Here is a 24,316-nt window from a genome sequence, read left to right as displayed (position 1 = left end):
CAGAAGTTTGTAAAGGTACATTTGTGTGTGTACTGACTGAGCAAACACCAAAGTTCGTTTCCATGTCTATCTCACCTGAATCTCTCCGAGTTGTCTCAGCAGCTCCTGTTGAATGAGAGAAATTAACCTATTAGTCATTCTGTTCTGCTGCATTATTGAAAGATGCTTCAAACACACAAAGATTGGACACAAATTATTTATCTTATGATCTGAAATATGCTTATGCTTAAGTGCTTAAGCTTTAAGAAATAAACTGCTGGTTTCGTCTGGCCAGAGGCGACACACTATTTCCCTGTTTAATACTGTAAATCTGCTTTGACACAACCTGCAATGTAAAAAGTGCTATATAAATAATGGAGACTTGACTTGACTTAAAATTTGTAAAATTCAATTTTTTTCTTTCTTTCTTGTTTTGTACTGGATAGAGAAGGGAAAGGGCCAACAAGTGTCAGGCAAACATGGGAACTCCTTCAGTACTGTTTGGAAATTTGATCAGGATGCACCTCATGAATGAGGTTGTGAAAATGTGTGTGTGTAAAAAGGGTGTTATCAAAGCAAAGTGTGATTACTCACAACATAATTACATTTTCTTCCATTTGTGTTCATTCTTATTTATTTATTTTGAAAAATGGGAAAAAAGTCATAAGTAGCATGGGTGTCCAAACTTTAGATTTTTATACAAGGAGCCTATAGTAAAATACCAAATTAAATTTTTTTATTTCCTACAGAGTCATATCACACTGCAATCAAGTGACAAATCTCATGGCAAAAGTGTCAAAATGCTGAGTGTACCTGGGACTTTGGACCTGGCACAGCAGTTTTCATGGATGGGGCGTCATATTCAAACTCTGAAACTGTCTTTGTGGCAGTTTTGCTGACATATCTGGAACCTAATGCAAAATTGAAATTATAAATTATGAAAGGTTGAGTCAGTTTCAGTGAAAGTAACTTCCTAAAAATGCCTAGTCATGCATTTATGCATCTCAAAGTAATTAACCAACTGAACTCTGTAAGACCTTTTGTACTTTTGCAGTATATTTGAACAGTGGTCAACGAATACATCTAAACAGCCAGTCTTTTATAGCCATATTTGAACAGTAGTAACCCCTTGAGGGGATACACAAGTTTACAGAAGTGAATGGGACGTCTCACTACTAAGCTACTGATTAATGAAGAACGCTGGCAGGATTGAATCAGCGTGACCAGCCACTGAAGGACGAGACATGCACAGACTTTTCTACGAATGCAGAATTCACTAGCCAAAGCTGGACAAAACCAGATCCCAGTAACTCATTTACATGGTTAGGAAACTTTGAACTGCGTCCCTCTCAACATTCGGTTCCATAACCGCACATCATTATCATTTTAAAGGAAGCGTCTCACTTCCTAAGCTGAGTGTGAAGTTGCATCACTTCGATAAAGTCTCTGTGACAACTCCAGCTCTTTTTGAGGGTCACTGGTAGGTTGAGAACATTACAGTCTCTGTCCTCTATCTGACCGGGAAGTTAAACCAGCTTTTAAGACCGGAGTGTATCTTAGTCCTCCATCTCTCCGTGGTATTTTTACCTGGAGCGGCGAGTCGCAGGTTTTGCTGAAGGGAGATGGCCAGCTGGCGGGTCAGGAGTGAGGAAGCCATGTGTAGCACTCACCGAGACAGAGATGAAGAGTGAGAGAGAGAGAGAGAGAGAGACAGCACACAGCACCTGCCTTTCACTTCACCTGAGGAAAGACAAAGACAGAGATAAGATAAAGGGAGTTCCAGGGAGTGGGAAGCCGATATGGGTTACGAAAATGTCACAATCAAAGACGTTCTGGTAGATAATACAATCTCCAGGTCATGATATGTACAATTGTATGTGACATTAAAGGAATTCCGTTGATCTTTGGAAATACAAAAGTTTAACATACTATTTAATTATACTACTCTATATACTTCTGGATTTCTTAAACTACAAAAACAGTATTTCAGACACCTTTGTGGTTGTGATATCAGAACCATGATCGCATAAACATATCACCACCCACATATACATATCATTAGTATTAAGTAACTCATCTTGCCAGAACTTAGCCAATTGCAGTGTTAAGACACACAGAGGTCTTAAAGTTACAATAGCAAAAACAACATATACAAAACCAACACATTTTACTCACTTTTATGTTGTTATTTTTTTTTTCAGCTTTGCATCACAGAAAAAAAATTATGTTTTAAAGTATATTAAAATAGAAGCCATTATTTTATATTGTAATAACATTTTTCTGTAATTTTGTTCAAATAAATGCAGCCTTGATGAGCATAAGAGACTTCTTTAAAAAACATTACAAGTCTTACTGATCCCAAACTTTTGAACGGCAGTGTGTATATGTATATATATATATATATATATATATATATATGCGTATGTATGTGTGTGTATCTATATATATATTTACACTGAACCAAATTATAAATGCAACACTTTTTTTTTGCCTCCATTTTTCATGAGCTGAACTCAAAGGTCTAAGACTTTTTCTGTGTACACAAAAGGCCTATTTCTCTAATCACAGTCTAAATCTGTGTTAGTGAGCACTTCTTCTTTGCCGAGACAATCCATCGACCTCACAGGTGTGGCATATCAAGATGCTGATTAGACAGCATGATTATTGCACAGGTGTTTCATAATCGAATGCGACTCATCTGCGATTATGAACGCGATATTGCAGTGATCTACGGCTCTGTGTATTAAATGCCGCTCCATCTGAAAGCACGTGATGGAGATTTACTGTTCACAGAACCTGCTTTACTGACGAGATGCGCATAATCACATGCGATTTATCGTGCAGCCCTAATTTTTTTGTTTGTTTGTTGATCACAAAGTACAAAATAGATGAGGAAAACTAGGATGCCGGGTGTATTCAAAGCTAGTTGTACAGCTATTTGTAGAGACAAGCTGTTTGTAGGTTGATAAGAGTGCGTGGAATAGTGCGCTGTGATTGGTTGTTACTGTTTACAGTGCGTGGAATGGTGCGCTGTGATTGGTTGAGCGGATATATCGCATTCTGCAGAAAAGGGAGACTGGAGTTTGTCGCGGTTTGAAAAAAAAGGGAGAAAACATAACAGAATAACTCGGCGGATATCGCATTTTGCGTAAAATTTAAAATTGACTTTTCAATACCGACCAGATACAATACCGATTTTGGCGGAAACTCCATTTTTTATGGCGAAAAAGGGAGAAAACATAACAGAATAACTCGGCGGATATCGCATTTTGCGTAAAATTTAAAATTGACTTTTCAATACCGACCAGATACAATACCGATTTTGGCGGAAACTCAATTTTTTATGGCATTTATCGCGTTTTGGAACCAAGCTCTTCATATATACATATATAGTATACACAGTGTCACTGTGTTCAAAATATTCAGTGAAATCAACCTACAAACAGCTTGTCTCTACAAATAGCTGTCTCTGCATGTTCATTTGGGACAGAAGGAAGTATTTTAACATCACCATTTACGCCTTTGTGCTAAAAAAATTTAATCAGAAACTGATTAACAACCAGATGGGAGCAAATCTTACAGTCTGCAAAGTGACAGTCCTGGGATCAGTACCACAGACAGTTCCTCTTTTCTCTGAGCAGCAGGTTCAGCCATGCCCATCAATCCTCTCCTACTCCAGTGGTCTTGACAGTCGGCCATCACGCCTCTTAATTAAAGCACGGTTAATTGGTGTTAATCACAACATGGCTTAGACGCTCACTGGCCCTCAGATGATCTTTTTGCACTGTGGAACCATCGGAGTCTTGTGAGGACAAGGCTGGGGGCAGCAGACAAGTGACTAATGCTGTGACTTTCAAGTACCGTTAAACCTTCCCAACAGGCACAGGGTTCAGGGAAGCTCACCCGAGCTCACTCGGTCACACTTTAGCGCTAAGATTAATTGGGACGAATAGTCCTGCCTAAGGGAAAAGCCAATGCCTGAGGGAATCCCAACATATCTTCAGCTCTCATAATGAGTGAACATACGCTTAGGAAAGGAGCAGCATGCTGACGGCATGCAATTATTATGCACAAAATGTTCTTGGCTGAATTAAACACCTTGTTTTGTTTTTTACCAGTATTGTTCCTCCTTAGTTTAAATGTCATGGCGTATGTTTCTGTCACAGCCTGGACACTGGAAAGCTGAGAATCAGTCTTCCTGCTCTACTGAAAGGAAGCTAGTCTTATGTGTTTGCTTGTCCAGAGGAATAAATTCAGAGGGAAGAATTGGCCGCCCGCTGGACATCAGAGCGGATCCACGGCATCTTTATTCATGTGCAAGAGAGGAGAAGCAGAAAGTGCATCTCTCATGTGCTCCAGATCTGAGGACGCTTACGCAGTCAAAGCGGCAGAAGCAAGAAAAATCCAGACACTCCGTCTCTCAGAAGCACCCCAACCAGACGGCTCATCGACCGGATAGAACTGGTTCTGAAAATATGTGTTACACAAGCCTGTTGTCATGCGCCTGAGAGGATCCAGCAAGCAAAATGGGTTAAACAGCCGGGGGGCGACAACTTGACTGATGGAGCTGATTTTCCCTTCTTGAGTGATAGGGACTAATTCTATTTCATTGACTGATACTGACAGTGAATGCTGATGGGAAAAGAGTGTGGATACATCTTTGAAATGATTTATTGTCAAAGTATCGTGGGTCAGCTTCATGCCCAAGTTTAACGCAGTCTGGACACTGTCAGTGAAACCTAGGGGTCTCAAAAATTCTATTTAATAATCAGGGATCAGCCATAAGGAGTTGCTGTCACTTTCCCTATCACTGATCATAAACGATACCATTCAAAAGTTTGGGGTCGGTAAATTTTTACAACTTTTTAAAAGAAGTCTCTTATGCTCACCAAGGCTGTAATTATTTGTTCAAAAACAGAGTAAAAACGGTAATATTGCAAAATAGGCCTAGACATTTTCTCTTTGAATATATTTAAAAAATGTAATTTTTTCCTGTGATGCAAAGCTGAATTTTTTAGCAGTCTTCTGTGTCACATGATCCTTCAGAAAACATTCTGATATGATGATTTGATGTTCAAGTAACATTTCTATTATTCTAATAACTATGATCAAAGTTGAAAACAGTTGTGATTGCCACCAATATATTAAGCACAATAAGCAGCACAATACATTTTTCAAGAACAGCATGTCTTTGAAGCAGAAATAATGTAACATTGTAAATATCTTTACACTTGCTTTTGAGCAATTTAATTCAAACTGTTACTTAATTTTTTTAAATAAATAAAAAAAATCCTGTGTTTTTATGAAAATGTATAAAATCTTTTTTTTCTTTTTTCTGTGACATAATGCCGTCAAGCTGGCCAACACAGATGTGGATTTGTTGAAATTTGTTGAAAAATGGTTTGTGAGAAGATGAAAGTCATAAACATTGTTGATCATACATTGTTTTCCAGCTTAAGAGTGTGTTTATGAATTTTTATGAATCGGTTATTGAACATCATATACATTATAGCTGTAGCCTATTTCCAGTAATGTCTAGCAATTATTGCAAATCAAAAGCAAATAAAGCTGTTTAAATGAAAGTAATAAACGTTTAAATAATAAAAGATAAATTTGAACAACTGGCTGACCAAACAACCTCAAAGAAACAAAAATAATTTTTATTGATCCCTGATATGATATGAGAGAGGACTGTACAGGCAATAAAAACACTGGAAATCCACCACCACCTTCAAGGTCCTTTAAAAACATTACATGAGCTTTCATTTATCTGCTTATTTTCAGTATAAAAATCAAACCGACACTCTTTGCTCACATCACATTTCATTCTCTCTCAACGCCAGCGCAGCTAATCAATATTCATCAGGGGTCTCCGTGTGGTCACTGTGCTGGGGGACCATTTCAAAGCCAACAATAGCTGGATTACACAACTCCGAGCCACCACCAATCCCCCTGCTCCTCCCGACACTCTTTGCTCACATCACATTTCATTCTCTCTCAACGCCAGCGCAGCTAATCAATATTCATCAGGGGTCTCCGTATGGTCACTGTGCTGGGGGACCATTTCAAAGCCAACAATAGCTGGATTACACAACTCCAAGCCACCACCAATCCCCCTGCTCCTCTTCCTCTCAGCTCAGAGTGTGAACTAAAGCCAGCGGCCCAAGAGAGCAATGAGCAACAGCACCAAACGCGAAGCCATTTTTTAAATGCTAATTTTCTGGTGTTACGTAACACAGCCGTGTGAGCGACTCCCCTCGCTGAAGGAGCCAGATAACATCAGTAGCAGTAAGCAACAAGACATGAAAGCGTCTACATCCTCAATACAGCTCATTTTCAAACTTCAGAGATGACAAAACGTGATTGACTAATCTTTAACTGATCCTAATTTAAAAAAAAAAGATTGCTTGCTTTGAGAAATCATCATCATAATCCCGATCAGATATTTAGCACCAAATGAACTTTGATCGTTGGCTATTGATAACGTTGAGCTGGCTAAAGACACTGAGCTGTCAGTGGAGGATATGAGCACGGTTCATTGGGCATAATGCTCATCTCTAACGTTTACCCGTTAAAGCCTATTGGTAAACTTCATTACACCAATTCCCCTCTGCATGATTTAAACAGCCTATTAGGTCATGCATAAGTCATTCTGTGCTACATTTTCTCATATGAATACAAGTGGATTAAAACCACTCATGCTTTTCCCTATCTATCTCATTAAAAACATAAGGATCAGGATGAATCAGGAACTCTACACTGAAAGTGCAATAAAAATTTGACTAATATAAAGAGTCAGTCAAAATCTGAGAGGTATGTAGTAGAAATAGTCATTAAGGGTCTTTAAACAGTCTTTGCAGCAACGGTACATGAAAAAGGGGACAATCGGAGGGATTGAAAAGGTAAAACCTCTCCAAACGGCTAAATACTGCAAGACAGTTGCCAAGGGAACCAGCTCAGGAAAACAGTTGTACTACTCTGTCTTTCTTGTCTGGATGACAGATCAACCTCAGTAGGGAAAACTGCGGTGCTATTAAAAGGATAAATCCTAGTTAAAAAGCAATTGGCCATGTTTTATGCATGCCTATCAATACCTCAATAATAAGAAATGCACGGCTGATTCATTTTAAATATAGCATGACAGACAGTACTGCAGGGTTAATTACAAATGCATCTTAAAAATTGGACAAAGATATGTGAATCTCACCATCAGATGGGAGGTTGCTATGAATAACAGCCAAACTGTGTCACAAGTAATAAACACTATTCACCGTCTTTACATGTACATTGCCATCCTAAATGTGCCTTCTAAAAACATTAAGCATTCCTGCAAACCTGCTCCACAATTCAATTGATAAGCAGGTGATTTGTCTGTCAAGCATTGCGCTGTAAAACTATACTGTTAAAACAAATTTTTGTAATTACAATTTTTGATAATTGATATGGTGGAAACTGTAAATGGCAAACATTGCATTATATTTAATTTTAGTCTAAATAAATGGTTTTTGGTGAGTAATAACTATAATTTATGGTAAAGACAGTAAACAGTCACAGAAGTCCTTACATGACACAACACAACACATATGATTAAAGTTTATATAAACTATTCTGTTACTTATTTTTGTTATCAGATATTTTATTTAAGGTAAATAAAAAAATCGATTTTGTTACTTTAGGTAGACTGGTAAATGCCATGCCATCCTGTAATACCAGAAATACTGTCACCATGTTCTGCCAACCACAGCTACCAATTTTATATTTTAAATTTTATTTTATTTTAATTTCACAGGATAAATTGTCCTTTAGCGGAATGCAGTGTGCAATTCAAGGATAATATTGCAGGAGAGAGAGCAAACAAGTCTAAAATTATATTTAAATCAAGCGCAGCTGAACATGTAAACAACATTTCACATGGATGTTTAGGAAACACAACTCAAAAGGAGAAATTCAACAGTAATGTACACCCTGCTGTATCAACTGTAAACATATTTGATGAAGAAAAATTGGGTTTGTTGTCAAACAATACTTAAGCTTTAAATAATCTTACTGAATTTAAATTGGCCATTTGAGTTTCAAAGAAACAGGCTTTTAAGTCATAGAGAGTTCAGTATGTATGTAGACGATACAGACTGAGGGGTAAATATTGAACTGATGTATAAATAATCATCACTAGTGTCAGAAACCAACACATCCGTAGCAAAATGTACAAATATCTATGCTCTATATCTTTAAGTTTTAAAGTGGGTGTACAATCTACAGCAAGCACACCCATAAACTGACTTCGGTAACCATGTTTTCTGCCAGAAACACGGTATTTGTGTGTAAGTGTGTGTAGTGTAGTGTAGTAAACAAAATGACAAACAAACAGTTCTATATATTAATCCATTATGGTTCAACTATAGGTCATCACTGTAAAAAAAAAAAAATCATATTTATTCAGTCTTAACCCCTTTCATGTTTTTTTTTTTAATTTTGGATTTTTAAGTATAAATCTAACAGCATTTTATGAGGTTTATGCTTAAGACAAAAAAAACAGAGAAAAATAACTGAAAACAAGGCTTAGTATCTTTTGCAATTTTGTTTCTAGAGGAAATGTTATGAAGGTAGAATGACGTCAAAAAGATTTGCAGTCTTATGTACACTTCCACAACTCTTACCCTGCGTATGCAAATCTTTTTGACGTCATTCTACCTTCATAAAATTTATCTTTTTAATATTGCAAAACAGGGCAAAAATGCAGTTATGTATTAAAAAAAAACACAAAACAAAACAAAGCTTCAATCCATTATGGGATAAACGATGCATTTAAATGACAGGTGGCTCAGTCTCAGTCTCAGAGCAGAGGAAACCTCACACGAAAAACTTGATGCACACAAAGCAGCTGGTGGAAGGGAGACGCAACAGTATCCGGTTCCGACTGGATCGGACCTGTCAAACGGTTCTGGACGCGAGAGACTCGAGGAGGAAATCGAATCGCTGAAGCAGGCCAGTTCTACGGTATCACATCGCTGCAATGTTTCATAAGAAACGCGTCCATTACGAAACACGCTAGCTATTGCATTAATGCTCACCAAAGCGTTCCTGCAGCGATGCCTCTGATTATGAATTACTAAAACAAACCGCATGCTTATGCTTTGCGGTGGGAGCGCTGCTGCTGTAATGATACTTAAAGACATTTTAAGACTCACCTTTGTGCTGTATAGGAGGTGAAATCTAGTAGGTTCTTGGCGGAAGGACGAAAAAGAAAGAGATGGGCGCAGGAGCGAGGAACACAGACAGACGTTAAAAGATCATTTGAAGTCTGGCCTTTTTCGCGAGTGGAGGGATTTGCTGGGGGATCCGCCGACTCCAGCCAATAGAGAGAGACTTGCAGCTCCCGGAAATGTCAGATGCCTTGCACCGAGCACAGCTGTGTGCAGTCAGCACTTCATATTTGCCTTAATGTAATCGAAGCTCCAGTCTAATAGTCTGGGGTTTGATTCATCTCCGTGACTCGAATCTTTTGAATCAAGAACGCTGTTCAGCAGAAAGATTCTCTGTTCCTTTCTATTCTACATCTTTATGCCAGTAGGTGGCGATATGAGCGAGTTATTGAATCATTCGTCCAACCGATTCCTCACAAAACAGACCGAAATGATTTAAATGTGCATGTCTGCAAATGTACTTCGAGTCTTGCGTTTGAGAATCGCACGAATTATTGCCGAGTAGTTTTTAACACTGTTTTCAGTTACAGAGCATGACTCTTATCAAGCTATAAAAGTACAACAATAGGAGCCTATATATTTTTTTCACACACTAATTATTCCACACACCTTTGGAAATTTCAAATTTAAAAACCTGCTGCATAAAAAGCTTTGGCTACAATTGTAAATGCAGCTAAACATGGAATGCCTTACAACTCTCTACCTGAAAAAATACTATAGTAATTTATAGTAAATACTATAGTGTTTTTGAACCATACTGTAGTAAAGTACTGGAATTAATTTGTTGTGGTAATTCTATAATTGCTGTGGTAATACAGTATAACAACTATAGTAATATAAACAATTTACTTTACCCAATACTGTACTAGGTTTTCTACAACTATAGGGTATATTATACAACAATACAATACAGTTTACTGTAAAAACTAAATTATACTACAGTTTATCAGTTCATTACAGTTAATACTACAGTATGCTGTAGCATTCATTAACAACGTGTTGTAAATACTATGATATATACAGTATAATACACATTACTATAGTAGCCTATGGTTCAAAAACTCTAGTATTTACTATAAATTACTATAGTATTTTTTCATGTGCAGTATTTATTTTCTTAAACTCTCATAAGTTTAATTTAAGCTTGACTTTTAATAATAATAATAATAATAATTCATTACATTTTATATAGCACTTTTCTAGACACTCAACGCGCTTTACATTGTCAGGGGTATCTCCTCATCCACCACCAGTGTGTAGCATCCACCTGGATGATGCGACGGCAGCCATAGTGCGCCAGAACACCCACCACACACCAGCTTATTGGTGGAGAGGAGCCAGAGTGATGAGGCCAATCAGTAGATATGGGGATTGTTAGGAGGCCATGATGATCAGAGGCCAATGGGCAAATTTGGCCAGGATGCCGAAGTCACACCTCTACTCTTTTCGAAAGACATCCTGGGATTTTGAATGACCAGAGAGTCAGGACCTCGGTTTAACGTCTCATCCGAAGGACGGTGCTTGTTGACAGTATAGTGTCCCCGTCACTATACTGGGGCATTAGGACCCACACAGACCACAGGGTGAGCACCCCCTGCTGGCCTCACTAACACCTCTTCCATATATTTTATATATTTCAGTCATATCATATCAAATCATATTCATTCCCTCATTTTGTTTGCATGTGATTCGTGCACTCGTTAAGTGAATTGGGCGTGTTCGTTTAGTATGTACAACCAATTAAATGCTTCTTAACACCCCCTACTCGAATGCTATTGGTTCGTGTTACTGTCAGTCTCAGAGGTAGGTAGTATGAGGGGTTCGGTCGCTGTGATTTCACCAAGTAGCCTACAACATGTTCCTGGATCAACACCTTTTGTTGTTCAAAAGGATCAACATAACGGTCCAAAAGTATAGACTTAACCCAATCCCTACTCCTAAACCTAACCTTACCCATAATTTAGTCCTAAAATCAGTGTGAAATGATAGCTGATTAACAAGGGTGTAGAAGCACCTAAGCCTGATCTTAAACCTAAAACAGATATTTCCCGAAAAGTTATCCCTCAATTCTGATTGGTTGATAGGAATGTTGTTCCAGTATCAACAAGGATGTTGATCCAGGAACATGTACTTGGTGAAATCATGTATGAGGGAATGAAAGTGAACAAGAATGATTCATTCACTTAAAAGACTGGTTCAAAAACACCAATTCCAGGAAAGAAGCATCACCAGTGTTTTGTCAGCACTTCATATTTCCCAAATTGTAAATGTTTACAGAGTGGACACAACATTATTACAGACTGTTGTATGCAACAAGTTTAACTACATTTTAAGTTTATTTTACATTTTAATTGAATTACATTTTTATTGTTTTCAGGCCCTCTACCTTCCAACTGTGTTTTGAAACACCACAAACTAAGTTCACATGCCAGGTTCCTTTATAGATTGAATAGCTTCATGAACAATCGCTCAAAACAAGAAATATTGATCAGATCTACTTTATGAGGTGAGCATGTTCTTGTCTCAACTCTTGCACACTCTAGTGTTCAGAGAAGGAAACAAACCAATAGCATTCAGCCACTTCACCTCTGTTGCTGCATATTTTTATTCAACGGTTTTATTAATTTAGAAAATATATATCCACCAACATGTGAGCTGAAGCATAATTCATTTAATGGCAATACACAGATCTTCAAAGATCTACAGATCTACTTATGGATGCTCGTCAGTGTCTTAAAATGTATATTTGCTGAAGCACAGTTTTGTCATAGGTAATAATATACTACCCCAATAACAATACATTGTGTTTGTTTTCAAACTGTCATAAAACATGTCAACAGTATTTACCCAAAGTCTCTCCCAATGATCCTTTGAAGAACTTGCCACCATTTCTAACGCTAAAAATTCAAGCAGGTCACAGTAAAACATACATCAGCACCAATTTTCACATGAAAAGTGAAAAGCCTTTGCTTTTTTAATAAAGTTTTTAATAAATAACTTTTAAGCAAATGATCAAACTAAGGACTTTGAATTTCACGTTTAAGTAAAATAGGAATTACAAAGATTAATTCTGCAAACATTACAAATCCTGGTGTTAAAAGGAAACAAAAACCTTTGGTTCTATATATTAAAGTCTTTCTGCCGTCACCTTCCAAAATTCCTGCAGAAGAGAGAATACACTGAGATTAACGCTGTTAATCTGAACACAATATCTACTTCAAGAATCAACAGCTCCCCCTAAGGGCAGTAACAAGAGCGTGCTCGAGGGGATCAGAACAAGCAAACTAAATAATTGACTACCATTGTATATGATGCATATTCAAAGAAACAATTGAATGATTTACTGAGTAAATACACACAGACAAGTGCTCCTCACCAGCTGTTCCACCCTTTCATACTGAAAGAACTGAGGAAAGGAGCTCTTCACAGGCTCTACCGTGAAATTCATCTTTCCAGCTGTCATCTGCTGTAACTGGTCTAGGCAGTGGCGGAAGTGATCATATGCTTCACAGGACACGTCCATGTGTCTCAGTGTGAAGTTTAATCTGCGGAAATACAGAAACCATCATGCTGGAACAAAAGGTCAAGGTTTTTCTTGGTTAGCATGGGTCTGTCAGCCCCAAAAGCATCCTTCTTAAGACTATGGACAAATTGAGAATAACTGCATATAACAGCATATCATTATATTAAAGCAGATGTGTTTCCTAATGTATACTAATTGTTTTATTTATTTACTAATTATTTTATTTGAATATATTGGAATGTAATTTATTTAAAAATGCATTAAAATTCAAGAAAACCAATATTTAACTATATTACGTCAATGTTTTCCCATTGTAATTATTGTAATTATTTTATTTATATACTATTTTTATTTTATTTAAATATAATTTTAAATCAAACAAAATATATAATAGCTAACTTTTCATAACAGTGGCTGTATTTTTCTAGCGTATCCTTGTCATATTATTTATATATATATATATATACACACTCATTGTTTAATTTAAATATATTAAAAATATATATATAATAGGTGATATTTGATATTACAATAGACATTTTTTCCTAATATATACAAACTTTATTTTATGTACTAATTAAAATGCAATTTAAAAAAGCAACTCCAACAAATTATACAGTAGCTAAGATTTTATTATTGTTGTTTTTTCTAATGTACACTAATTATTTTATTTATTATATATGTACTAATTATTGTATTTAAATTTGATTTATTATTTTTTTCAAGCAAAATATATAATAGCTACTATTTGATTGCTTTTGATTTTCTTCCTAATATATGAGACCACAAAACCAGTCTTAATTAGCACGGATATATTTGTAGCAATACATTGTGTGGGTCAAAATTATCAAATTTTTTTTATGCCTAAAATCATTAGGACATTAAGTAAAGGTAATGTTTCATGAATATATTTTGTAAATTTCCTACTCTAAATATTTTAAAACTTAATTTTTGATTAGTAATATGCATTGCTAAGAACTTCATTTGGACAACTTTAAAGGTGATTTTTTCAATATTCTGATTTTTTTGCACCCTCAGATTCCAGATTTTCAAACAGTTGTATCTCGACCAAATATTGTCCTAACCTAACAAACCATATATCAATGGAAAGCTTATTTATTTAGCTTTCAGATGATGTATAAATCTCAATTTGAAGATTTAAAAATCAAAATTGACTGGTTTTGTGGTTCAGGGTCACATATACAAACTTATTTAATTTACTTTATTACGTACTAATTAAAATTTTATTTAAAAAAAATCTAACAAAATATACAGAAGCTAATATTTCATTATAGTGGTTATTTTGTCTAATGCACACTAATTATTTTATTTTATTATATATGTACTAATTATTTTATTTTTATTTAATTTATTAAATATTTTTTCAAGCAACATATATTAGCTACTATTTGATTGCATTTGATGTTCTTCATAATATATACAAACGTACTTATTATGTACTAATATTTTACATTTTAATTTAATTTATTACTGTCGACAGTTACAATGATGAACGTGAATGCTGAAAAATAAGCTCCAAGGATATGTGACTGTGATCTGAATGTCTTGGTGAGGCTGGTAATAGGCCGTTCTAACCTCTTTTCTATGGAGATGTAGGTTGTGCTTGGGTGCCGTATGTTGCTCGCAAGTCTGTATAATGTTCTGAACAGAGCATCTGTAAGATCGTCATCATAACACACTGAAGGGGAAGTACAAAAACATCCTTAACAAATAACAAATTCATATAATTCAGGCTTTCATCATGCTCACTGTGAGCGCCTTCATCTATTCATTCATTATGTTAATAGTCTCTCCAGTCTGTGGCAGTTTTTAAGGCAATGAATTCATTGTATAATTATGGAAAGCACTCTCTGCAAATTTACCATCTGCCGCGATCACAAAAGTGGTATTATCATGTAAGTCCGCTATTTCTGCGTCAGTCCAGCAGAAGTCCAAATCAGCGTCTGGGGAGAGTTAAAATATGAGGGCAAATGAGATGACAACCACACGTTGACTTTCATAAGGCCTATTTCACAAGTCTTCATCACTGGTATTATGAGTGTGAGGAAGCCCTGTGCATTATACTGTGTCAACTGCCCTCAGATAGACTCTACTTCCCTCCTACAAATGGATTCAACAGGAGGTGAGGAGACTGCGCAGCTCTAATAGGTAGAACTGGCCATGTTACGATCTCAGGTCTGGCTCTAAACCACGCCAATTAGCATTTCACACCTGATTCTCCTTGAATTCTTACCTGTGCAGAAATCATCTGACATCCAGTCCAGCTGCCGCACCCTTATTTCGCTCTCTGTTGGATGTATAGAAGTGAAATCAAGATGAAGGAAAGAAAAATAACATCAAATTTCCTATTTGTATGAAATACATTACAAAAAGTATTATGCGGAGTGTAAATAGACACTCCGCAATTTAAATGGCCAGCTTTGCAGTGTATGTTGCCCAGTGTCACTTGTGCACAGCAGGTTTAAACACACACACACACATAAAAACATATATTAAAATATAAAAAATTGAACATGTACAGTTAGCTGGATTAATATTTTTTGCCTCTTTTGACACTGTTCCTGAATATTAAATATTTACATATTTTAATACACTAATTTTATTTCATTGTTATTAATGTATTGCATTTCAATGGAAATTTAATTTATTAAAATAATTAAAAAAAGTTTAAAACATCAACCGTAACTGAAATTCATGGCTTTTCAACACAGTTTATGATTACACATTTGAGGGCTGCTAATAAGACTAATAAAAGTTCAATCAAGTCAAGTCACCTTGGTTTTTATAGCGCTTTGTACAATACAGATTCAGTCTCAAAACAGCTTCACAGTAATAAACAGGAAAATAACATGCACATTTCATCAAATCCAAATTCTGCTGTGAGGCAGCTCTAACAAGACTTCTTGTCAGTACAGTCAGTGTTTCGGTTTAGTTAAATAAATGCAAAGTTCTGTCATGAAATATAATCACATCATTATCATTATAGTAGCTGATTGGTTCTTTTTGTATCAGCAGCCAATGAGCAGCTGCTCAACATTTAAATACTTGGCTAGTGCTTGCTGTAGCAGTTGCAGTGCACTTCAGAAACCCTACACCTTCCCCAGCTCCACCTGAATAGATCTGCTACTGCGCGATTTATGTATGTTACATTATGGGGTTATTTCATATATGTTACAGTGGGGAAGGAGGTTCTCGTCCAAGATTTGAATGTGAATAAATGCAAATATTCCCTAAACATACCCAGTAAAGACTGTGATGCGGTCAGAATGCGCCAGCTTCCCTTTGAATTTGATTGATGATTGCGCCCGCCTCTCATCTCGACAAATCACGTGAATGCAAGCGGAGTCGGTCTGGGCTTGAGTGCATGTCAGGGAGGCGCGCAGAGTGATAAAATAATATTTAATTATTGACTCCTAATTTGAATCTGTACATTATAACGAAAACAATACCTTAAAGATGAAAAGAAGCAAGTTTTTGCAATCAGATTTTTTTTTTAAACCGGTAAACTTTTCAGTTCAAGGATCCAGTAAACGAATGCCTTCAAACAGTAGCCTAAGTTCAAAACAGCTACAGAGAAAACCCGACCGATTTAATTAGAGATGGCTTAGAGTCACCTCCAGAATTATAATTTTCAGCGTGTATTTGGCTTAAAAGCACGAGTGTTTTATAATGGACGCTGCTGAAGCCTGAAGGTGTTTTTTAGATTCTGAATGGATCCGTATAGAAGCCTGTACAGTCAGGTCAAGGCAGTAGGTTTAGTGATCTTTTGGCGTTTCCTTGTGGTCCTGTTTGATATTGCAGCTTGACTAGTGCTTAATTGTATTAAAAATGCTCTAAACAAACTTTTTTTTTGCACTATATAGTAGGCTATATAGATAAATTGTAAAAAGGTATGGGGGAAGTAGGGGTTACTATTTGCCCGTCACTGTATGCCATGGGAGAAACAGTCAGTCAAACATAGGAGTAGGCTGCACAATTCTGGATAAATTGATCACAATTTCTTTTTTAATTTTTTGGTATCAAATAGAGATCATGATCCTCCTACAGATAACTTAACAAAATAGCTTGTCTACTAGAGGTTCTGACAACATGTTAATTGTTGCAGTCTATGTAATTTTCACATTTTAATTATTTATTGCAAAATCTGCACCTCTTTTGTGGCTAATATTAATTTCATAATGATCCTTACTCTGTGAAGTAAAGTAACAGAAGTTACAGTAAGTGAAAATGTGCAAATACTATTGGCCCATTTTGGGGTGAACTAAATATGCAAGACTAGTCTTACGTCACTGTTTATAACACAGGCCGTTCATCCTTTGCTGGGCCGCTTAAAAAAATGGGGACATAAATTAAGAGTATACCCACTTCTCCAGGCACTACTACACCACTGGCCGAGTCGTACCACGCAGTGGAAAAGCGCCATTAGAACGCCTCAGTAACCACTTAGCAACACCTCAGTGGTGACTTTTGCAAGCTCAAGCACCACCCTCGATTTGTTTAGAAAATGTGAAAGTCTAGTTTCAACTTATCACCAGATATTACGGAGAACATCCAGACAAACACTTCGGACGTAGCCCTGATCAAGTACATAAATCAGTTATGATATGAACTGAGGAAAAATATTTTTATAGGAACCATTATTTCACAAGCTTTTTTCAGTCCTGCTATGGTCAATTCAAACTGTATTTCACGGAAGACCTGGCTTGTATACACAATTACGGTGGCACAAAACGGAGGAGAACACACATAGGCACTCTGCTACTCCTTCTTTATGACACATTATCAGCATGAAAAGGGGCCTAAAAGCTGTCATTAATGAGTGAGTGCTGCTTAACATCCTGATATGGTGTTAATGTTTACCTTGGGGTTCAAAGTGCTGCTTGTTCAGAGTCACATTTCTGTGACACATGCTCAGAAGGTCGTCACCAACATCTGAAAACCACAAAGATGTTTTCATTTAGTGAGCTAACGATGAAAAAAACCTTCATCCAAAACAAGCTCTTTATCTTCTGAAGCCAATCGCAAAGCTGAAATGTTTCGTAATGTACTGTGACTAATTCACATACCTGTGTAGGTTAAAAGACTGCTAAAAAGAAGGAGATGACACTATTATACTGAATGAGACTGAAAACAAATTAGTGTCTTATTATGTAAGAGTTACATAACATTGACATTTTAATGTGTTCAAGTATTATTGGCGTAAAATTAAACAGACTAAATCAGGTTTGATAAAGTTTGATAATGTGCAGACATGGGCAACCTGACCCACCATTTAAAAAAAAAAAAAAAGGCAGGGTCCCAAACTTCAATAAGACCCTACGTACTTTACAAAGACTTGCTTTTGGGAATTCTACTTATCATCTTTTCTGAAAATACCTTGTAAGAGTAAACAAGTTATGTACAACACTTAATTTTCAATTTATATATCCCATTCCCAATAGGGATGCACAGTACAGGTTCCCATAACAGTTACGACCCAATATTAGAGTTTTTTCTATTTTATTTTATTCTATTTTAATTGTGCATGCTCTTTTTCGCTATTTTTACGTGTAGATTGCCATCTAATTGTCACTTAAAGTTCATTTAAAAAGTTTAATTTTCTTTCTTTTTAATTAGGGGAAAAAAAACATTAGACGTTAATGTCTTAATTAATGTATTAATGTAAATAATAATTAAAAACAGGTAGATCTCTTTACAGTATCTTTAACAAATCTCAAAATGAGTATCCATGTTACATACCGTACATTTATAATGTTATAATGCAAATTCAAATAGGATTCACATACAATATTTCAGTTTTCAGTGTTGTATTTACAGACATTATAGCATTACATAGAAATAACGATCAGCTAACTGGTATTGGATAGAAATTTTATATTGGTACATATAAATCCAGTGCATATTTTGGTGCATGTTTTAATCCAGTTCACGCCTGATTTGCATGAACATTTCTTTCTGAAATGTACTGTATAAATATTTATCAAATTAGTTTTAAATCATAATCTAGTGGTGCCCTTAAAGCTCCTTCTAGATCTGTACCAAGCCACAATAATCTGTTGTAATTCTCTGTACGGTGCAGAGTGAAATAATAAGAGGTCTTAGAAAAGGTCCAGCACAAATTTCACAGGAGGGAGTGTGTTAATAAATACTGTGACACCATCCGCACAAAGCAATCAAACCACAAGCCTTTCCAGTCTACTTGACGCTGAAGTTACAAATCAATGTTTCTCTCTCTCAAACACTCCAGAAACAGCTTTTGTCCATACCATGCTAACATACACCGACACAGACACAAACATCAATTTATGAAATAACACAATAATACTGCACACAACAAAAAAAAGTCTCCTGTGAATAACATCTGGGTGTAATATCTACTACAAGCCTGTGTATTTTTTTCTGTGGCCTCGGACCGCTGCGAAGAGGCGCTTTGAAGATAATGCTGTCTTTTACTGCCTTTCCAAGCTCTTTTCGCTCTCTTTAAAATGACGGCTCTATCTGCTTCCACTGGTCAGAGAACATCAATCCAGTCATGCCGAAAGACAGAGCTCTAATAAAAGACCTTCCTTCCAAAGAAACCTGGCTGTATTACAGACACTTACAGAATAAAGCAAATGGTTAAAATGGCAGCAATCATCAAGACAAAGAAAAAAGCCCATAGTAATCACTGCATCCACACCACTTCCAAAAGCCTACTAAAACATCCTTTGACACAGGTGGATTTTTCAGATGTTTTGGATATGCAAGCAAAAATATTTGACAAAATATTTGTTTATACCTCTACAGGTTAATGTTTTGACCATTTACATTTATGTAATTTTGGGGAAAAATAAATAATACGCAATTAATTTTGTTATTTATATATATAGCATGCATCTAACAATTAATTTTGTAATATATCACAATAAATACACTACCGTTCAAAAGTCTCTTATGCCCACCAAGGCTGCATTTATTTGATCAAAAATACAATAAAAACAGTAATACTGCGAAATATTATTACAATTTAAAATAGCCATTTTCTATTTGAATATATTTTAAAATGTATTATAAATATGTGATGGCAAAGCTGGATTTTCAGTAGTGCAGTGTCACATGATCCTTCAGAATTCATTCTAATATGCTGATTTAATGTAACAAGAAACATTAATAATATATCATTATTATTACTACATTATATTAGAACAGCATTTACTTAAAATAGAAATATTTTGTTACATTATAAAAGTCTGTCACAATTGATCAATTTAATGTACCCTTGCTGAATAAAATGAATTTAATTAAAAAAACTGATTAATTTAATACAAACTTTTGAATGTTTATTTATTAATCAGAGGTCTTAGAAAAGGTCCAGCACAAATTTCACAGGAGGGAGTGTGTTAATAAATACTGTGACACCATCCGCACAAAGCAATCAAACCACAAGCCTTTCCAGTCTACTTGACGCTGAAGTTACAAATCAATGTTTCTCTCTCTCAAACACTCCAGAAACAGCTTTTGTCCATACCATGCTAACATACACCGACACAGACACAAACATCAATTTATGAAATAACACAATAATACTGCACACAACAAAAAAAAGTCTCCTGTGAATAACATCTGGGTGTAATATCTACTACAAGCCTGTGTATTTTTTTCTGTGGCCTCGGACCGCTGCGAAGAGGCGCTTTGAAGATAATGCTGTCTTTTACTGCCTTTCCAAGCTCTTTTCGCTCTCTTTAAAATGACGGCTCTATCTGCTTCCACTGGTCAGAGAACATCAATCCAGTCATGCCGAAAGACAGAGCTCTAATAAAAGACCTTCCTTCCAAAGAAACCTGGCTGTATTACAGACACTTACAGAATAAAGCAAATGGTTAAAATGGCAGCAATCATCAAGACAAAGAAAAAAGCCCATAGTAATCACTGCATCCACACCACTTCCAAAAGCCTACTAAAACATCCTTTGACACAGGTGGATTTTTCAGATGTTTTGGATATGCAAGCAAAAATATTTGACAAAATATTTGTTTATACCTCTACAGGTTAATGTTTTGACCATTTACATTTATGTAATTTTGGGGAAAAATAAATAATACGCAATTAATTTTGTTATTTATATATATAGCATGCATCTAACAATTAATTTTGTAATATATCACAATAAATACACTACCGTTCAAAAGTCTCTTATGCCCACCAAGGCTGCATTTATTTGATCAAAAATACAATAAAAACAGTAATACTGCGAAATATTATTACAATTTAAAATAGCCATTTTCTATTTGAATATATTTTAAAATGTATTATAAATATGTGATGGCAAAGCTGGATTTTCAGTAGTGCAGTGTCACATGATCCTTCAGAATTCATTCTAATATGCTGATTTAATGTAACAAGAAACATTAATAATATATCATTATTATTACTACATTATATTAGAACAGCATTTACTTAAAATAGAAATATTTTGTTACATTATAAAAGTCTGTCACAATTGATCAATTTAATGTACCCTTGCTGAATAAAATGAATTTAATTAAAAAAACTGATTAATTTAATACAAACTTTTGAATGTTTATTTATTAATCTATCTATCTATCTATCTATCTATCTATCTATCTGTCTGTCTGTCTGTCTGTCTATCACAAATTTTATACATGAAAATATGTAGCAGCAATGGGATCATCACCATGGACTATCTCTGATGTATCATTCTCTATTTTTGCTTGTTTTAAAAAGTTTCAAAGGCACATTTTACTTTAAATGACTCAATCTAATAATAATAATAATAAAAACTCAATCACATCACCACCTGTGCAGTACACCGTCTTGGCCACCATTGCCATGACAATACTGGTCACTTCGCTGGTTTGAATCCTATCTCACTGGTAGACTTGGTATTACAACCACTTCCTGTGTCTGTTTGCCTCTTAAGAAGAATCGCTTTATATATCCCCCAATTGTAAGTCGCTTTGGATAAAAGCGTCTGCTAAATGACTAAATGTAAATGTAAATGTAAATGGTCAGTCCTGTTCCAGCTCCAAGCTCAAGGACAGTGGCGCCTTTGAACATGCTTGCTTGTGCCAGGATGAAATCGGCCAATAGGAAAGCACCACGCCAGATCTGCAATGACAAACGACAACTTTGAACAATGTAGATGTAGTAGAGGAGTAGATGTACTGCATAATCACCCTTCGTCCCTGTCCTCACCTGTTTCCCTACATCCTCCAGAGGTGTCGCCATAGTATGCTCTGTTTAAAACGCATTTAAAATCATACAATGTGACAGAACAAATCCATTAATTCACATACATCTCTAATGCAGCCCTCACCAATCTTAATGACGTCACGGGCACCATCCTCCTCCTCAGAATCTTCCTCCTCGTCAGTCAGCGTTGCTGCGGATTGACTTAGGATAATGGGACATACTGCATCCCTGTTACAGCTGGAGCATCTGGGCATCCTGACCACATCCAGGTCCCCATCTTCATCCCGAGGAACATTCGTTGCATCAGTGCTCTCACAAACAGGCAACTCACCGCTTGAGTCCTTTCCATCGCAATCCTGCAGAATCCTGAACTTCGAAGTGAAGACTGGACATACAGATGCAAATCCATTTTCAGATAATATACAAAGGTGTGAACTGACTGATAGAACTGGCTTACAATGGTCACAGCAGCCTTCGCTGCAGCAGACATGAAGATGTGGAGTCAGCTATGATGAAGTAATGGCTGTGACAGACAGAATGAGAGTGGCTCTTTAGCACTGAGAAGATATGTGATTTCTGTCTTTTCTTTATTCGTAATGACCATGCATGAGTCTGCCTTTGACAGGAACATCGATTAAGTTTCTAAGAAAAGAGTCTTTACATCATTTAGATGGATTTCTTTGCAGTAGTGATAGAAAAAACAAAAGGTATTGATTAAACATTTTTTTCCTAAGAGACTAATGTAAATTATACTTTTTAGCCGTTTTTCCCCTGAGGTCCATTTATTATGTTAGCCAAGATTTCTTGCAACTGACATCCTTTTGGCCCTTAGAAACAAGGTTTATTTTGAATATACACTACCATTCAAATGTTTGGGGTCAGTAAGATTTTTTTAAATACAAGGCTGCATTTATTTGATCCAAAATAAAGTAAAAACAGTAATATTGTGAAATATTAGTACAATTTAAAAGAATTGCTTTATATTTTAATATTCATTTAAATGTAATTTATTCCTGTGATGGCAAAGCAGTCATTATTCCAGAATTCAATGTCACGTGATCCTTCAGAAAATTTTCTAATATGCTGATCTAATATTTCTTGGTGCTCAAGAAACATTTCTTATTACTATTCATGTTGAAAACAGTTGTGCTGCTTAATATTTTTGTGGAAACCACAATACTTTTTCTCAGGATTCTTTGAGAAACACAAAGTTAAATTTATTTAAAATAGAAATCTTTAATTACTAAATCATAAATATCTTTACTAACACATTTAATACGTCCTAAAATATAAAGATATTAATTTATAAAAAAAAAAAAAAAAAAAAAAACATCTCACTGGTTTCTCCCTGCTGTTCACAGCCAGAATAGACTCAACTCATTTTTGGGCTTGCTACCTTGCAGTTGTACAACACTAAATTAAAGAATACTGCATTTAAAATATACTCTATTGGTATTTGGGACAACAGAGATTTGAATGGGATATGACGATAAAAACATGGACAGATAAAAGAGGTATAAAAATACTGAAATGGGGTCTACAGGGCTTGGATCAATGAGTTCAAGATGGAGAGAGCCAAGCTTAAAAATCAGCCTGGATTATTTTAATTACTAATGGACTATGTTTAAAGTTACACCGATAGAGAAAGAATGGGCATATAACTTTGTCAAAAGTTTAAAATTGTGATTTCTGGCTGATGGAGTCTGCACAGCATGCATCTTATTATTCAAGAGCAGAACCGTAAAGCTCAGTTTTACAGTGTAAGCTCCAGTCTAGCATTGTAAAGGTCACCTCATCTAAGGCATTCAAAATCTGGCTCTTTTTGTTTTTCTAAGAATAGTGACCGGTCGTGTAAGGTATAATTTCAGCTTCATTTGAGCCTAGCTGCTCTGGTGAGGATAATGAATCACAGGCTATGCAACTGCACTCATGGTCACATCAGGGGTTTAAGGGCCAGAATAGGCCAACCAGCATTGTATTTAGACCTGGACCTTGCAGTGATAAATGCTGTGAGCCTGAGCATTATCGACCCGGAACACAGCAGAAAAAAAAACTAAAAATAAACTTGGCCATAACATTGGCAGAAATTGCTGTGTTTATTGTTCAATTTGCCCACATAAAAAAATCCTATACTTTATATACACTGAACAAAATTATAAACGCAACACTTTTGTTTTTGCCCCCATTTTTCATGAGCTGAACTCAAAGATCTAAGACTTTTTCTATGTACACAAAAGGCCTATTTCTCTCAAATATTGTTCACAAATCTGTCTAAATCTGTGTTAGTGAGCACTTCTCCTTTGCCGAGGTAATCCATCCACCTCACAGGTGTGGCATATCAAGATGCTGATTAGACAGCATGATTATTGCACAGGTGTGCCTTAGGCTGGCCACAATA

General features: G+C 35.8%; 2 protein-coding genes across 2 annotated transcripts in view; both read right to left on the bottom strand.

The window, feature by feature from the left end:
• Positions 1-9,490, bottom strand: part of abat (4-aminobutyrate aminotransferase) — a 28,957-nt gene extending 19,467 nt beyond the window's left edge. Inside the window, exons 1-4 of the mRNA XM_016488502.1 lie at positions 9,168-9,490; positions 1,567-1,719; positions 793-890; positions 76-105 (exon numbers count right to left, since the gene is read on the bottom strand). Coding sequence (XP_016343988.1) covers positions 76-105; positions 793-890; positions 1,567-1,636 — 198 coding nt within the window. The 5' untranslated portion in view covers positions 1,637-1,719; positions 9,168-9,490. The remainder of the gene's footprint in view (positions 1-75; positions 106-792; positions 891-1,566; positions 1,720-9,167) is intronic.
• A 2,124-nt stretch (positions 9,491-11,614) lies between these two features.
• LOC107690247 (methyltransferase-like protein 22) overlaps positions 11,615-24,316 on the bottom strand; it is a 17,381-nt gene continuing 4,679 nt past the window's right edge. Inside the window, exons 2-11 of the mRNA XM_016488503.1 lie at positions 22,043-22,303; positions 21,922-21,962; positions 21,734-21,834; positions 21,524-21,567; positions 17,587-17,658; positions 14,960-15,013; positions 14,589-14,669; positions 14,302-14,404; positions 12,559-12,727; positions 11,615-12,342 (exon numbers count right to left, since the gene is read on the bottom strand). Of these exons, the coding sequence (XP_016343989.1) occupies positions 12,310-12,342; positions 12,559-12,727; positions 14,302-14,404; positions 14,589-14,669; positions 14,960-15,013; positions 17,587-17,658; positions 21,524-21,567; positions 21,734-21,834; positions 21,922-21,962; positions 22,043-22,303 (959 nt within the window). The 3' untranslated portion in view covers positions 11,615-12,309. The remainder of the gene's footprint in view (positions 12,343-12,558; positions 12,728-14,301; positions 14,405-14,588; positions 14,670-14,959; positions 15,014-17,586; positions 17,659-21,523; positions 21,568-21,733; positions 21,835-21,921; positions 21,963-22,042; positions 22,304-24,316) is intronic.

The sequence above is a fragment of the Sinocyclocheilus anshuiensis genome, unplaced genomic scaffold, assembly GCF_001515605.1.
Source record: "Sinocyclocheilus anshuiensis isolate Anshui unplaced genomic scaffold, SAMN03320099.WGS_v1.1 scaffold461, whole genome shotgun sequence".
Taxonomy (NCBI): Eukaryota; Metazoa; Chordata; class Actinopteri; order Cypriniformes; family Cyprinidae; genus Sinocyclocheilus; species Sinocyclocheilus anshuiensis.
Note: the sequence above shows the minus strand (reverse complement) of the source record. Positions and strands in the feature narration are given on the sequence as shown.